Below are 15,524 nucleotides of genomic sequence, written 5' to 3'. Positions count from 1 at the left end.
AAGTCATTAATGGGGTTTTTCTTCTCCCTTCACCTGAAATGCCTGAAGCCTCAAAAGTAATTGCATCAGTGGCAGGTTCAGGAATTTAGCGAAGTCATTAATAACAACAGCTAATCTTGTTATAGGATGGGGAAAAATGAAATTCCCATCCCTGTAAATAATAATTTACAAGCTCCCCATCATGTTTTCAAAGCTCCAGATGTTGAGAGTTGGTGAGAGAGAAAACTTTTTATTCTGAGACTTCCCAGAATAAGGGGAACAAAAGACAGAAGGATGATGAATCACAAGGCTCAGTCAGCCTGTTAAATCAAACCTCCCAGTGAGGATGTGCTCAACAAGACTCGTTTTCACAGGTAGAAGGGCATCAGCATGTGACTTATTATTCATTTTTTTTTTATGCTAGGAAGACAATGGTTGTGCTGCTTTTTACTATGAACACAAACCACTCTACTGCATGAGTGTTATCCTTCAAAGGTGCTTTAAAAAATAATTCATGGCTTTCTAATCTCCTCAAGGATGCTACTGGCTAAAGTTGTCGTCTTGGGGTAGGGTCAGCAAAGCCTTTGGAATTTCAGAAATCATTAATTTGGTCTTAAATCTTATAATAGCATTTTATTTCCCACAGTACATAAAGGCTGGGAAAGCAGGACAGTGATTCCCATATGAATAGATTCATTACACAGGGGAGCTTAAACAGCCTCAGCTACCTCTTCCAGTATCTTCTTACAGAGGTCTGTAGTCAGCACTGCTAGTGACATCCATGCCACCACCCATGGTGGCAGTGGTGCTCCTCTGCATACATTGCAGGGGAGTCAGATAATACTGATGAAACAGCCAGGAACGGCAACAGGTTTTAATTTAAGAGAAAACCATTCTGATCACCTGCCTTCATTACCCTGGCCAGGTAACACCATAGCATGACTCCTGCATGAAGCCTCTGACCTCTGGCTGAATTTCAGCAGTCTTCAAGCAGACACCCAGGCCTGATGCAAAGATTTAATGCCTTGAAGCATCTACCCTCAGAAAAATGCTCCAGTGTTTAGTGGCTTGGCACAAAGAGGATTCCAGAGGTGGGTAGCAAATGAAGGAAACAAGGAGTATCAAAGTTTATTTTATGGAAAAAATATATTATTGTGTGAAATTTTCACCGTGGGTTTTTAATCAGTGGTGGTGTCCATCAGTTCACCTTTTTGTATTTAAGACTGAAGCCAACCCCCGTACCTTAGAGTGGAGTAAAAGTTGCCACCTGGAGACATCTCCTTTTCTCACTGACTACAGCAGTGAACAAATGGCTTGCCTAGACAAAATATCTATTTTGTAGACACTGAAGTTAATAAAATCAACCACAAGACCTGCCAATGCCACTTGTCAACTACCATGGACAGCAGGGACACACTCATATGCCAAAGCTTTCTTTTAGCAATACTAGACATCAGTTGCAAGGGAGCATGATGTGGTATATGGTGAGTAGCTCTTCCCTGTACATACTAGTGGCTATCAGTGATTCTGAGGGGACTGCAGTTACTACTTTGGGTGTGTGAACTGTTTATTTCCTACAGCTGTGAGGGGAATGTTTTTAATATTCCCTTCCTTTTCTTATTTCCTTGTATTCTTCCTGGCTAGCGACTGGCTTATCTCATTTGAAGTTGACAATAGGGTGCCTCTATTCAGGATCCTACAGGTGCTGGCAACTCCCCTGAGCAAAGAACTCTTCAAACTTCAAATTACTTTTGCCACAATCTCTATAACAAGAAATTTGATTTCCCTTTAGCTACTGTAGATGCAAAGAGAGAAACAAACTTGTAGTGGAATATCTCATTTTGTATCCTGCAGGGAGACATGCCCTCACAGAGCTGTTCTGTCCGAGATCCACTCAAGACTGTGTTTCTAATACAGACCTTATTGATTGAATTTTATTGGAATTTTCTAGGCAACAGAATGGATCTGCTATTTATGCCTCTGGTTACTATTCTCAATAAGTGATAGCCCAGACAGATAAACGTGGTCTTAGATATATGCATCTATCATAAGGTGAAGTGTTCCGCGTGTCTGGAAATAACACAAGGTCAGTTATTTGAATAAGCTACTTTCCCACATCTATTCATATTGGCTTACTCAGAGTTGTCCTTCAGACTTTCAAGTTTCTTCTGTTCTTGGACTTGGTCCACTGTTAGAGAAGTTAAACTCTAGCCAGGGAAGTATTGACCAAAGGCTGCCTTTGCTGCAGCCTTTCATTCCTCCACAGTTTGTAAGACCTCCAAGCCATCTCTAGAGGTATCTTATTAAGCCAATAAATACCGAGAACACGGGCCTGCAATTCTGCCCCTTTCCTGATGCAGCTGTAACGTCCTTACTACCGGGACAGGAAACTACACTTCTGGATCTCCCTTCCCATGCTAATCCCAGCCTTGGTAAGAACAAGACTGCCACCTTTCTTTGCATCACCCCTGCAGGGATCTTCTTTGCTTGCAAGCCCAGTCGCACCTCACTTGTATTCCACCTAAGCTGTACTTGAGCAATCCCTGTATGTTCTGTGGTACGAGGACGTGCAGCCGTAAAGGCCGAGGCCAGGAGCTGTGTGGGCCCCCTGGCTCCCTGCAGCCGCCCTCGGTCCCTCCCAGCCCGAGAGCAGGCCCCAGCCAGCTCATGGGTTCTCCCCAGCACAGGTCCTACCTGATGAGGATGATGACAGACGGTGTCTGCGCCATGGCCCCAATCATGCTGCAAACACACATCACGCAGAGGAATGTCAAGAAGGCCTCTTCGCAGCCGGGACTGGGGCATTTGCCGGGAACGACGGTGGCATTTTCGGCAGGGACCGAGGTGAGGCACGAACAGCCACTGAGATTCTGTGAAGGAGCACAGGGGTTCAGGAGGAGCAAGAGCCGTGGTCCCCACCACCTGCCCTCTGTAATGAGGGCTTGCCAACAGCAACTCTGAATCCTCTAGCAGTCAATTAAGTAACTCCTAAGTGCTTGTTTGAGGAGGGATTGGAAAGGATTTCAGAAGCATGTCAGCTCTGATGCATGCTACCAGCAAGGGAGAGGCTGTCCCTTGGCTTGTTTCTTCTGCTCCTTTCAAGTCTCTTCCATAAATGTCACTGCAACAAAATTATCACCAAGTTATACCCCTTTGGAGGAGAATAAAGAAATGATCTGTATCCCTGTGACAAGGAAGATCCCCAAATTATGGTTCTAATTACTTTGTTATTTACCTCTGTCCTCTTGGCTGTTGCAATTAAACTGAAGTACATTAAAAGCAGGTAAATCTACAGCTCTGTTGGTGGCTGCAGGTTCAGTGCTTGCTCCCAGTGCCTGGAATTCTGGGAAGGAGCCACCCATGATAGATGCTGCAGCTCATCAAGAGCTGAACTATCACAGATTGGTGGCACAGACACCGCTGGACTCAAGTGCACTACAAGCTAATAAATGACATCTGGTTCAGAGGGATTTGTGTCGAGCTAACAGCTGAAGTCAGGCAAGATAAACTTTATCAATATGTGATCACAAGGAGGGCAAAACTACTGCATTTTTCTTTGATCTCTTCAGCAAGAGCAGAATGTGAAAAGAAGCTTTTCCTGCCAGTCATGGATTTAGGGATTTATATATTTTTTTATTTTCCAACTTGCCCTCCTGAATTTCTGAGTGGAAGATGTCAGTGCAATTAAGGCACACAATACTACCAAGAAATCCCTTAACGAATACAGAACAAAGCAATCATAAATGATTCATGGCTTGTCTTCATCAACGCGTTGGGTTTGCAGGTCACATGTTTGTAAGAGGAGTAACACCATAAAATAAAACACTGAAAAACAACTAAATCACCTCCTCTTCCCCCCTACCACATTCAAGCTGAAATTCCTTTGCTTTTCTGCTAGTCCCCCTTAGGACCATCCAAAAACACACTTTCTGGTTCACTGCCTCGAAAGATAAGGATCTGTAGGAACACTACTCTAGCCTTTCTGACACCAATCTCTTACTTCTGCACAGGAGTCAAATTATTTTCTTCCAAATAAGTGCACAGAGGGCAAGAGAGACTGCACTGCAGAACTCTAGGGGAGCTGGAGCAGACAAGCAGGTGCCTTTCTGGCTGTCTAACAATAATTAACATAACAAATTTCAGTGCTGTGAGTTAGAAGCTGCCACCTGAAGGCTTTGAGATGGTGATGATTATCATCACTGCAGTGGTGTTTGCACAGAGGCAACAGGAATTTGCAGTTCCTGGCTCTTACTGCAGTGCATTGCCAGCAACCAGACTGGACACAGCTCTATGGATTAAAACTCAAGTCCAGGAAAGTACTTGCCTACACTGAAATATCTTGGCACAAAATTCCCAACATGCAGAACTAGCTGCTTATTCCCCATGGGCTCTCATCAATAAAGAGAAAGTACCTTTTTCTGGCAATGGTGGGACAGATTCTCCTCCCACTGGTGTGATTTCTTACAAACCATGAGGCAGGTCCCCAACTCCATTGCCTGAAACTTTGCCCCTCACTCTGCTTTTTTGACTGTTTTGGTACAAAACAGTGTGAACACTTTGTACCAACTACATCTGCTTGCTTAGTGTTGCACCTCATCCTTACCTGGGACATCTTTGATCTTTTATTACTGACAAACTATACAAGTCACAGACATCAAACAAGGACACATCAAAGGTGGAGTTTCACCTTTGTCCTGTGAAGAGACATTTTTTGCTATCTGTGCCAAATTGCTATAGATTCTCGTCTGCAACCTCACTGCATTCAATCACACATTATCACAGCCTTCCTCTGCCCAGCAGCTTATACACCCAGATTTCTGTGTGCACGTGAAGCCACACAGATGCAGAATTTCACCTTCTAACAGCTAAGTTTGGGGTAATTATCTAAGCAAATTACTTATGTTTTTAATTACTCAGTGTTTTAAACCCTGTCAGAGCCAGGGAAGGGACAGGCTGGTATTTCAAGTGCAAAGCCATGAGATGCCAGCATGGTAATGCCAGGCTGGAATTCATGTGTCTCCAGACAAAAGAAGGACACAGAGAAGCAATGGCATCAAACCAACAAGATGCACAATTGAAGGCTTCATGCTCAAGGGTCACACTCAGGAATGGATTGGAAGAGAAATTCCTGAGGGTGCCAGAGCTCAAAAGAAAAAACTAACTGAGGTAGACATTGCTTTTAGAAATTGTTCACAGAGGAGAAGCAGAGAGAGGCACTCAGAAACGTCCAATACAGTAAAGTTAAATAAAGCATTCAGAGAATTTTATGTCCCAGTAAAAAGCAACCCTTGGCTCATCACAAGCATATAAGATTCACAAGACCCTCTAGACAGGTCATTACCTGGATTATGGGTTTGAAACCTGGTTTGGCAATTTGGCTTTGCCTCGGGGCCACTGCATGGCCAAACTGGTCCATAATTCTTGCTAATGCCCTTTGCAGAGGATGCTGTTGCTTCACTAATTTTATGTTCAAAACTTTACTGCAAAAACCCCACAAAACACAGGGATGAAAAGAATCCTGAGATGATGATGAAAAGGGAAAATAAGAAAGAATAAGTAAGAGAGAGCATGAGGGAGAGTAAGGTTTTTGCTCAGCGGTTTGCTCTTGTAGAGCATGAGGTCAGGCAGCTGCAGACTGAGAGGGCAGAGCTGAATTTTCATTACTGTGCTCCTTTCAGAGGAGCCAGAGCTTTGCCCTGAGCCACACAGCAAGGAGGTCACTCCCACACTCCAGCCACGGACTGCACTGGCTGTGTTCTTGCTAAGGGCTCTGTGAACTGGCGAGACACTATTCTGTGTGTTCTGTGCAAGCTGGCTTCTTGTTAAAATGATTGTGTTGCCATCCCAGGTGTTGACTGTCTCTTGTTGGGAGGAGGAGGAGGCAGGAGGTAACACCTTTGTATGTGCCACACACCCGTGGAGTGCCTTGCAGCGTTGCTGAAAGCATCTTGAAACTGTTCTATTTCAAAGGGATGCCTATGCCTCCAAGGCTGGAGTGGGAGCTAGGGAGAAAAGAGGCTTAAGGAGGATGAACTCCCAGGTCACCTGGGCCGTGAGGCTGCACTTGGTAGCAGCGAGCTTGCACTTCTGCTCACTGGCACTTGCAGGCAGTTTAGAAAGGGAACTTTGATGTCTCCTTGCAAAGGAAGGGTGAAGCCATGGAGGGATAATTGCATGTGGTGAGTGTTGATGTCCCTGCAGCTGCAAATGGTCACTGCATCAAGGCTGACCTCCCATGGGCTCCACACAGGCATTATGTGGAGGACCCCAGGAACCCCACCTGTTCCCACCCATGGCAGTGGCAGACACTCATTTTCAGCATAACTCAGAAGACATTAGTGTTTCAGTGGCAAAAAATGGAAAGCAGGCTTTTAGGATAATGTTAAAAATCCACCACATCTTTTTTACACAGACATGATTTGGTCTTTAAGAGTTTTCTGAAGGAAATAAATTCTTAGATATTGAGAACTGAAAAATGCAGAATGTCTCTGGATGGAGCCTCTGCTCCCTTGTGACATCTGCCTTAGAGCAAGGCAGGGAGAGAGAAGGAAGAAGAGTGGGAGGAAAGCTCCATTCACAAGGGTGAATTGAACCAGGATCTTGTTGTATGTGTCTAGGACCCAGATTCAGGAAAAGAGCAAAAGAAAAAAGAATATGAGGATTGGACAGGGCAAACATGGGCAGGTGGAGATGCAGGGAGATAGGGAGCTGCAGGAGAAAAGAGAAGCTGGTCCCACAGCCCAGGCTAGTGAGCTCCCATGGAGAATCTGGGTTTTACCAGTGGCAAACTGTAGATGTCCTCTAGTTCCTCTGCAGAGGAGAAAGACCAAAGAAGGAGGAGGAGAATGGGAAATCCCATCCTGCTTTGTGGGTGATCCTGGCAGACTGCTGCCAGAGTCAGTGTGCATTTACACAACAATGTGAAAAACAGCAGTGGTTCAGGCCCATCTGAGGTGTCAGGTTAGCTTCCGGGGGTGTAACTACTGCTGGATGTAAGTGAACTACTCTACCAGGTACACTCTAACCTCACACACTTGCTCTCACAGAATCGTTCCTACAGGCAGGAGCTCCTGGGACCTGCCCACTCACCGTGCTGCTGCAGCCAGCAAAGCAGGCAGATAAGTATGTGATCCCATCTGCCCCACAGACTGGAGTGAAGGAATCAGTTTGGCATTCACAGTTGTTATTGCAGGGGGAATATGGGTCCAGAGATGAGGTTGGAGTTGAGCTGGAAAAGAAATAGGAGGAGAAATTATATCAGCCATCAGTGTAATGGTACCGCCCAGCTTTTCCAATCAGGGCCACACAAAGATGGCTTTGAAGGGGAGTAATTAGGGCAAACAAATTACAAAAAGCAGTGGGCAGGCTAGCTGAGTCCCAGGTTTAAAAAAGAAAGGTTACACCCTCTGCTTGGGGACACAAATGCCACTATCACTCTGCTACAGGGAATCTAATGTGTAGCTTGGGCTGTCTTGTTACCACAATAAGAAGCCCATGGAAACTCAAAGAGATATTGTGGAGATTGTTCTGTATTTTTCTAGAACAGTAACCATGAGGAGCTGAGAGCCTGAAGCTGTGATATTCTAAAGAGCTACATACTGTGCACGTAGGGGAGCACCAGAAAAGAAAACAGAGCAACTCTCTTCAAGTCCTGTGAATACTACAGGGCACCATGTGCCTCACTTCTCCCATCAAAATGGGCCTGGAGCCACACGTACGCTCTCCTCACCATATCTGAGTTTCCAGGCATCTAAAACCTGGCTCTACAAATTCCCCTCAGGCATTTAGATCACCACACAGAGCAGCGTATGTCCTTTGCTGCCAGGAGAAACCAGACGGTGTGGTGGACCCAACGCTACGTAGGTGGCCACAGGTGCAGAAATAAGTTTGGCACCTTGTAATTCAGTTTGAAGGATTTTAGTAAAACTCCAGTATCAGCTACAGGTACTCAACTCTCACAGCAGTGAGTGGCATGAAAACCTCCCAAAATAAGAGCCCTATATGATCTTGCCTTCTATTTGCTTGTTCTATATGGTTATTTAAGAACCAGCACTGCCTGAAGGCTGCTTGACAGGAACAATAACATGGCATTTATGTTGGTAAGGCTGTTTGAGACCCTGAAACTCACTTGTTTCCATAGGGAACAGTAACCCCTGCCACAGGTCCTGTGTCACATCCCAAGAACAGGAAAGACACATAGCAAGCTGTGGACACCAGGTTCACCAGCATGGCCATCCTGATGGCTCCCAGAGCAGACAGGCTGAGCTTCTTCACCAAGAGGCCACCCAAGAATATGCCCAGACACGCACAGGGGATTGCTGTCATTCCTGTAAGAGGAAAAATCAGTTAGTAACGAGTGTGAGTGAGGCTCAGCAAACTACATTATTACAACTTTCTACTTCCCAGCAGAGAGATCTGTGCACTGTCACGGGGAAACCATGTAATGACCAAGTGCTAGAGTAGCACCAAGTTGGGGTTGCCCAAAAAGAGAGGAATGGAGGCAAACGGATATGCTACATTGCACAGAGGAAGCCAGATCTTTCAGCTCTCATCCAGAGTGGAGACAGATGCAAAAATCACTGAAATTGGCCTATCCTACTCTAAGCAGCATCATCTCTAATGCTTCCTTGCAACAGTTGGCAGACAAATAAAGTAGAGAATTTTCTGAGGTCTACACAAGGCTTTGGATGAGCCTAGCTTGGTATACTTCACAGTAGTCTGATTTCAAAGATTAGCCAACAGTCACATTTGAAAAGATGAAGTTTTTCCAAACCATGCAAAAACCAGAAGATATCAGTAAGTTCAACAGGAAAATAAATAACTGCCAGGAGAGCAGCTTGCAAGCTCCTTATTTTGATATTAAGATTCACTCATTTCATGATGTCCCAGTTTTTGACAGATCACTGCCAGCTGCCCATCTGGCAAGCTCTGGTTGCTGATCATCCAAGATCAACTCACAGATACCTTAATTGGGTGCTGCCGAGAGAACGGCTGTCATCAACAAATTGCTGGGCCTGCTTGGGAATGAGCAGCAGGAGAAAACAAATGAAGAACCTGCCTGTGCATGAGTGTCCTGACAGGGAGTGAATGAACATTGGGAAATGTATATATGGGAAACTGCAGCAGCATAGTGTGGTCAGAGAGAAGGGGCATTTGAAAGACAACCAAGGTGTACTAGTTCAGGTATTTGAACTGCTGGCTGCAATCCTGTCATGTCCTGTCCAATGGGAAAGGAGGGACAAATAGGAGGAACTGAGTTTCTTAACCCAAATGGAGATGGGCTACAGAACTCTGAGATACCTAAACCGTAAGACAATCAGTTCGATGAGCAGCCCTATCACTTAGCAAGCAACTGCAGTCTTGGGCAACCAAATGGCCCAGTTTGGTTGGGATTTCTGCTGCGCTTCAGGGCCATCACAGACTTTCACAGCCTGGCTGCATCATAGCACTTCTCACAAAGGGGCTCAGTTATAGGTGAAGTGATTTCAGCGGGCTGCAGTGGAAAGTGCAACCGAGGATGCTGGAGGTCTACCCTGGGCTCTGCAGCCCAGGCACAGCTGGAGCCCAGCACTCCCACAGTCAGATACATTTCTAAATGTTGGGCAAGTCACTTCTTGGGCAGACCAAGCAGTGAGACTGGTTGCATTTACCAGCCACGCTGAACACTTTTAAATGCCTTTGGATGCTGATATTTGGTTACTCACCCAGGAGCTGGTTGGCAGATGAGGTGGTGAGGTTGAACTGCTGCTCCAGGTACTTTCCCAGGAAGGCTGCAAAGCCAGCCACCACTGCAATCTCCATGCAGGCTGCTAGGATGATGCAGGTGAAGACCGGATTGGAGAGCAAGTGCTTAGTTACTTTGGGGATCACTAGAAGAGAAGAAAAAGGGAGAGGTGTTTTCGCGTACACTCTACTGGAGGTGCCTTGCTGCTCTGCTGCAGGACAAACTCATTTAAAATCAGGAGTAATTTTCTATTCTGCACAGACAAGCTGGTTGAAATGTGGCAAGACCAGAATGAAGTGAAACAACAAAACAGTGCCATCTAAAGATTCAGATACCAGGAGGGTGCAAAAAGAAGTCACCCGTGTTGCACCTTACTTGCATCACGCTTACATCTTACAAATGATTTTGAAGTTCTGAAAGATCAGTGTTTTCCAATATTGCTTTTGTTTCCCCATAGGAAGGTCAATCAAAGCCTAGTATTCTTTCTCCTTTGCCTTTCCCTACCTGCTCCCCATGAACAATGCTGACCCAGCCAATGGGGGACCTGAGTACTGTACTCAGCACTGCACTCTCACAAGCTTTTAGACACAAGCTAACCCAGCTCACACTTGGCCTTTCCTTCTCCTGCCATCCAAATTTGCTTCATTTTCTTATTCCCATATAACACTGGCTTGCTTGCTGAGAGGCAGCTTGTGGCACAGTTGGGTGCCAGCCGAAATTCTCCTGCATAGCCTGGGACCATGGCCACCACAGGCACAAGTGACCTTGTGTCTGGGATAGGCACATTAGCCAGCAAGTTCCCATAAACCAGAGCTTCACTAGCCAAGAGACGCCTTCCATGCAGACCCTACCAGCTTTTGAGCCTACAAGGGTGGAAGAGGACACACTGAGTTATTCACTGTGTAAGATGCATACACACTTTAGTTTCCTGATCCCTTCCTGCTCCCTCCTGAGCCATTAGTGTCCAGAGTCCTCTCCAAGCCCGTCTCTATTTCAGATAAGCAAACATGAGTTACCTGACAAGGGGAAATCTGGCTAATGAATCAGATAGCCCATTTTCTACTTCAGCGAACATTTTAATTATTGCCGAGATAACACAGCTTGAAGAGCATCCCAGTACAGAAGAGAACCTTGCTTTGTCTCAATAGCTGATGACTAATTTCTCCCTGAATTAAATGTGAAAATCATTAAGTTTGAAAATTACCTTGCTGAAGTGTAGTGAAGCCTCAATGGACCCCAATTTGCATTTTGAAAATCCATCCTCCTCATCCCCGATGGTGTACCAGGGTCTGGCAGATGACAGATTGCTCTGGTGTTGACTTTTGTTTTCCCTTAGAGCTTTTTTTGGTGCAAAATCTAACTGCACTGGCCTCATCAAGTGAAGGCACAGCTCTTTGTCAAGGGTCTACTTGGGTTTCTTTGGTTCTTTCTTTGGTGGGGTTGGGCAGAAAGGGTTATAATTAAGTTTGTTCTAACCTTTTTGGAAGGGGTGACTCCACAGTTTCTAGTCTCTTTATGTATAAAATCTTTTATTGTGCTGCAAAAAATTCTTCCTTCCTGAGGATTTGCTGAACATAATGGAAGTTGCAGGAGGCATAGTACTTTTTTAGAAGAACGAAAAGAAAAAAAAATAGGTGGAAAAAAAACACTGGGAGGGTGGAACGGGGGTGGGGGGATTCAGATGTAGATAGATCTCAGAAGACACCTGCTGACTCCTTCAGTTCTTTCTTGGCCACCTACAGAACTTCCCCTTCTTGCCAGGAAAAGGAGGGAAAATGCAAAGGTGGACTTGGCAACACTGAGCTTGAAAAGCCATATTTAAGGTATTAATGCCTGTTGTGCCTCCTGAGTTCAGTTTGTTTGAGATTAATGGATTCCTCGAGATGTAGCTTTGTGCCAATTCAAATGCAAAGACACAAAGGTCTGCCTCTAACTTTATCCACTAAGTAATAACAATGACAGCCTGTCATTTGCAGAAGAGAATTAAAGATCGTGGACGTTTATTTCTGAAGCCGGCAAGGCTGGTACCCAACCATCATGCATGACCCAGGTCAAAATCCATCCTTTGTACTTGGTGAGGGACAGTAAAAATTCTGCATTTACTGCTCCATCTCACTCAAGAGAGGAGACCCTTGTGACTGTCTTGCCTGGCAGTGCTGAGCTATGAGTTCCATCCCTTTGTCATTATTTCGTCTCCCTGTATCAGAGTGTGAGTTTTCTGGGACAGATCTCGTCCTCCTCCACTGCATGTTTGACCACCATCTGCTGCAACAGAGCTCTGTCCCAGCTGGAGGATACAACACTAAACCCAGTGCAATGAGTGCAGAGGCAATGCAGGCAATGCCAGACAGCCTCCACCATCTCCTCAGCCAGGGCCAGCTCGTTCCCTTTCATTTTCTAAGGGAAATGACAAAACACTCCCCATACAAATGAATATCCTCTCATCTTGCCACTGCCACCCGTTAAGATGAATCATTTTGACACCTGCTGCTGCCTTATCTGTCTCAGTTCCTGGGGTGAAATACCTCTGGGAACAAGATTAAAAGTCAGCAGTGAAATTTAAAAATCTCTCAGTAGACTAGAGTGACATGCTTTCAGCTGCCTGGCATATGGTGCTGGGTATGAAGGGGGAATGGAAAACATCTGATGGGGGACAGTGAAGCCCTGGGGAACACAACAGCTAAGCATGGCACTTCTTCACTGGAGCTGATCCCAGCAAAAGTCACGATAAAAGTTCTCTGCACCTTGTTGGCCCAGATAATAGCTGAACACGTTGTAGCGGCACTTTGGTCTTTGTGAATAAAAAGACACTCAAAAAATCACATCAGCCTCTTTTCACTGCTGAAGTACTTAAAACCCAACTCTTTAGACCATCCATGTGCAGTGTTGGTCACAGGATCATTCACAACTTGGAAGAGACTCAGAAGGATGTCCCAAAGCTCTCCAACACCCCTGTTAATCCCTTGACTTCCCACTTTTTAACACCCCAACCAACACCCATCAGGGCATCAAGCATCTTCCCTATCTCCTGCTGTGGGTGACAGGCCACAGGCTTGAAAATAGACACACTTATGTACACCAAGTAGCTTTGATTTGTCACTAAACGTTGGGGAGTACCAGGGATAATTGGCAACCTCATTACACAAGGTTTAACTACTCTCTAGAAACGACAAACTATAATCATCACGTTGGTGCTTGAAATGAATTGTTTGGAGCATTACAGTCACCGAGGCCTCTTTTTTCCAGTTGGAGCACCCTACAGAGACATGTTTTCAATTTGCAGTAAAGATGAGGAACACAGAAAGTAAAGTAATAAATTAGAGGGGGGTTTACAGCCCAGTCCACCTAGGATAGGTGAAATATAGTGTTCAGCCAAAATGCTGCTTTCTAACAGCAACGTAGGCAGCAAATCTCAGATTTGAATAGAAAACAAAAAGCAAAGTTGCCATAAGGGATGAAGAAAACAGTGCAGGCAGCAAGAAGAAAACATCTCCTGGAAAGAGACAGCTCCTATAAAAGGAGATGAAGTAAGGGAAGAGGCACTGGAGATATTTCAGGTGAGTCTAAAATGCCAAAGTCCATGAGGCTTTAGCAAAATTAGTATCACAAAGGTTAGGAAGTAAAAGGATGACAGCTGTGTCCAAGACACTGCTCTACAGACCTGGGCTTGAAGCAACAGTAACGTTCTCAGACTAGAAAGACCTGCTCTCCATCCATATCATCTTGCCTCCAGGAACTGCTCTTGCTTGACTTCAGAGAGGTACAGAAACCTCCCTCACCCACGTCATGGAGGTCATGCCAGGGCCCAGGATCTTTTCAGAGACAGACATACTCTGCTTGACCTCAGCTACTGCCCAGCTTCTGCCCCAAAACATGCAGTCTGAAGGCCTTTCTGAATTAATCAAAGCTTCTGAAATAAGGGTGCTGTCTTTGAACAGCCAAGAAGAACCCATCATGGAATCCAAGCCAAAGGAAATTCAGGGACTGATGGGACCTGATGCAGGGCCTTTTATGATCACTCACCACTTCCTAAGATTAGGATTTCTCAGAAAGCCTTTTAGATGTTGGTAGGGAGCCAAGACCCAAATCCAAAAAGGTTATGGTAGCCATCTGGGTATGGGCTAAAGACTTACCATTATGGCCAGGAAGGAAGGTACAGATGGAGTCCTGTTCAAAAAGGTTGTCACTATCAGCCATTACAGCCAGGAATCTAAAACTGCTTTTGTTAGCCATTAATCCTGCTCCATCCTATGATGTCCCACAAAGGAATACTGGGTCTCCATGGCCTGGGACCTCCCTTGTGCTGCTGGGAGCTTCTGTCCCAGTGCTATGTGTCTGCTCCCAGAGAGCACTTTTGGGGAGAGAAATCCAGGATTCAGAGCAGCTCCCTCTCTAGGTATTCAGCAGATTGGTACACAGAGCAGGAAGGAACTGAACAGAAGACAAGACAGCTGTCAGCTGTACATCCCCACTCTCCTACACTCTTGGAAATGGAGCTGGACAGAAACCAAAATGTTTCCAAACCCAGGGAATTTGTGGTTTTGAAATTCATTTAATTCCACAGTAAGTTTTCTTTTAATTCCATGTGAATGAGCTTCTCTCTCCAAACCTGAAGGATTCTGTATCAGTTTCAATCCCTTTAGGTTTTTAATCTCTCACTAGACAAACAGGCAGAATGTAATGAATTTCTGATTTAAATCATTGCAAAACAAAATGCTTTTAGAGCAGAACGTTTCAGGGGTGTTAAAGATAAAGCCAAGGAAGCATTTTGAAACCAAATTCCACCTGAACTGACCGCTCAATTCAGTAGAAGTGACATTGCTTTATGAAAAAAAATTATTTTAACACAATATTTCCAAGCACGTCCGGGAGCAGGTGGTGGGTTAGAGGCAGCATGTTAACACTGAGTGAGAGGGCAGATGCTGGACAGACACGAGCAGAGGCCACAGGTGCCCTGACACAGCTGAGCATTGTCTCTGGCCCCAAATAGCAGAGAGGTCCCCACAGCAGACCAGAGGTAGGAAAGCAAATTCAGCCCATGCCTGACTTGCTTTCACAGCCCATACGGAGCGTGCAGGACTGGAACGATCCTGCCAGGCTGCCAGCCAAGAGCAAAGAGCAATGGCAGCATTTATCCATCCTCTCCCTGCTATTCATCCTTCACTTCCCTGGGCTTCCAAATGGACTTGCATTGCTTAACTCAAGTACTGTTCAGGTAAAGTGATGCAGCTTTCATAGGCCAGTTTAGCAATGATTAGCACCTCCCAGGACTGTCCCTGAGCCACCACACCTCTGCCAGTGCCGTGGTGCAGAGCAGGAGCAGCAGCCGTTCACCACCTCCACTTCCTTTTGTTGCCTCTTCCCCTTTTCAAAGGTACAGTTTTTGTTTCAAGTCTGAAGCTATTCCTAAGGATGCTGCTTCTCCTAGTATGAAAATTCCCTGCAGGAAGAGATGCTGTGGTTTCCCAAAAGCTGGGTCCTCCCTCCTCTTTAGACCTTGATAGAAATGCAAAAGACTCTCCTACGCTTTCAGCAGGTAGCTTTTGTATTAGCCTTCTCTTTTCTGTGTGCTAAGGCTAGAGAAAGCAAAAAAATCTCATCCAGCTCTGCATCTCACTGCTTTCAGCAAATCTTGTAGTGTCTCGAGCATCTTCCCACGTGACAGCCATGCCTTGTTGCTTGCTGACAGCCATGACCCAGCTGGGAGCATCTCTCCAACTGACACCACCCTGGCTGCCTCTCCTGCCATACCCACTCAACATGCAGCAGCCTCTGCAACGCTCGGAAAGAAAAAAAAAATAATCAAAGCCCTTCAACAGCC

At 45.5% G+C, this 15,524-nt stretch overlaps 1 protein-coding gene across 1 annotated transcript in view; it reads right to left on the bottom strand.

The window, feature by feature from the left end:
• The window catches only part of SLCO3A1 (solute carrier organic anion transporter family member 3A1), a 139,401-nt gene that overhangs the window by 13,343 nt on the left and 110,534 nt on the right, over positions 1 to 15,524 (bottom strand). The window contains exons 5-8 of the mRNA XM_051628579.1: positions 9,684 to 9,848; positions 8,108 to 8,306; positions 7,069 to 7,207; positions 2,674 to 2,849 (exon numbers count right to left, since the gene is read on the bottom strand). Of these exons, the coding sequence (XP_051484539.1) occupies positions 2,674 to 2,849; positions 7,069 to 7,207; positions 8,108 to 8,306; positions 9,684 to 9,848 (679 nt within the window). The remainder of the gene's footprint in view (positions 1 to 2,673; positions 2,850 to 7,068; positions 7,208 to 8,107; positions 8,307 to 9,683; positions 9,849 to 15,524) is intronic.

This window comes from Apus apus, chromosome 10 (genome assembly GCF_020740795.1).
Source record: "Apus apus isolate bApuApu2 chromosome 10, bApuApu2.pri.cur, whole genome shotgun sequence".
Classification (NCBI taxonomy): Eukaryota; Metazoa; Chordata; class Aves; order Apodiformes; family Apodidae; genus Apus; species Apus apus.
Note: the sequence above shows the minus strand (reverse complement) of the source record. Positions and strands in the feature narration are given on the sequence as shown.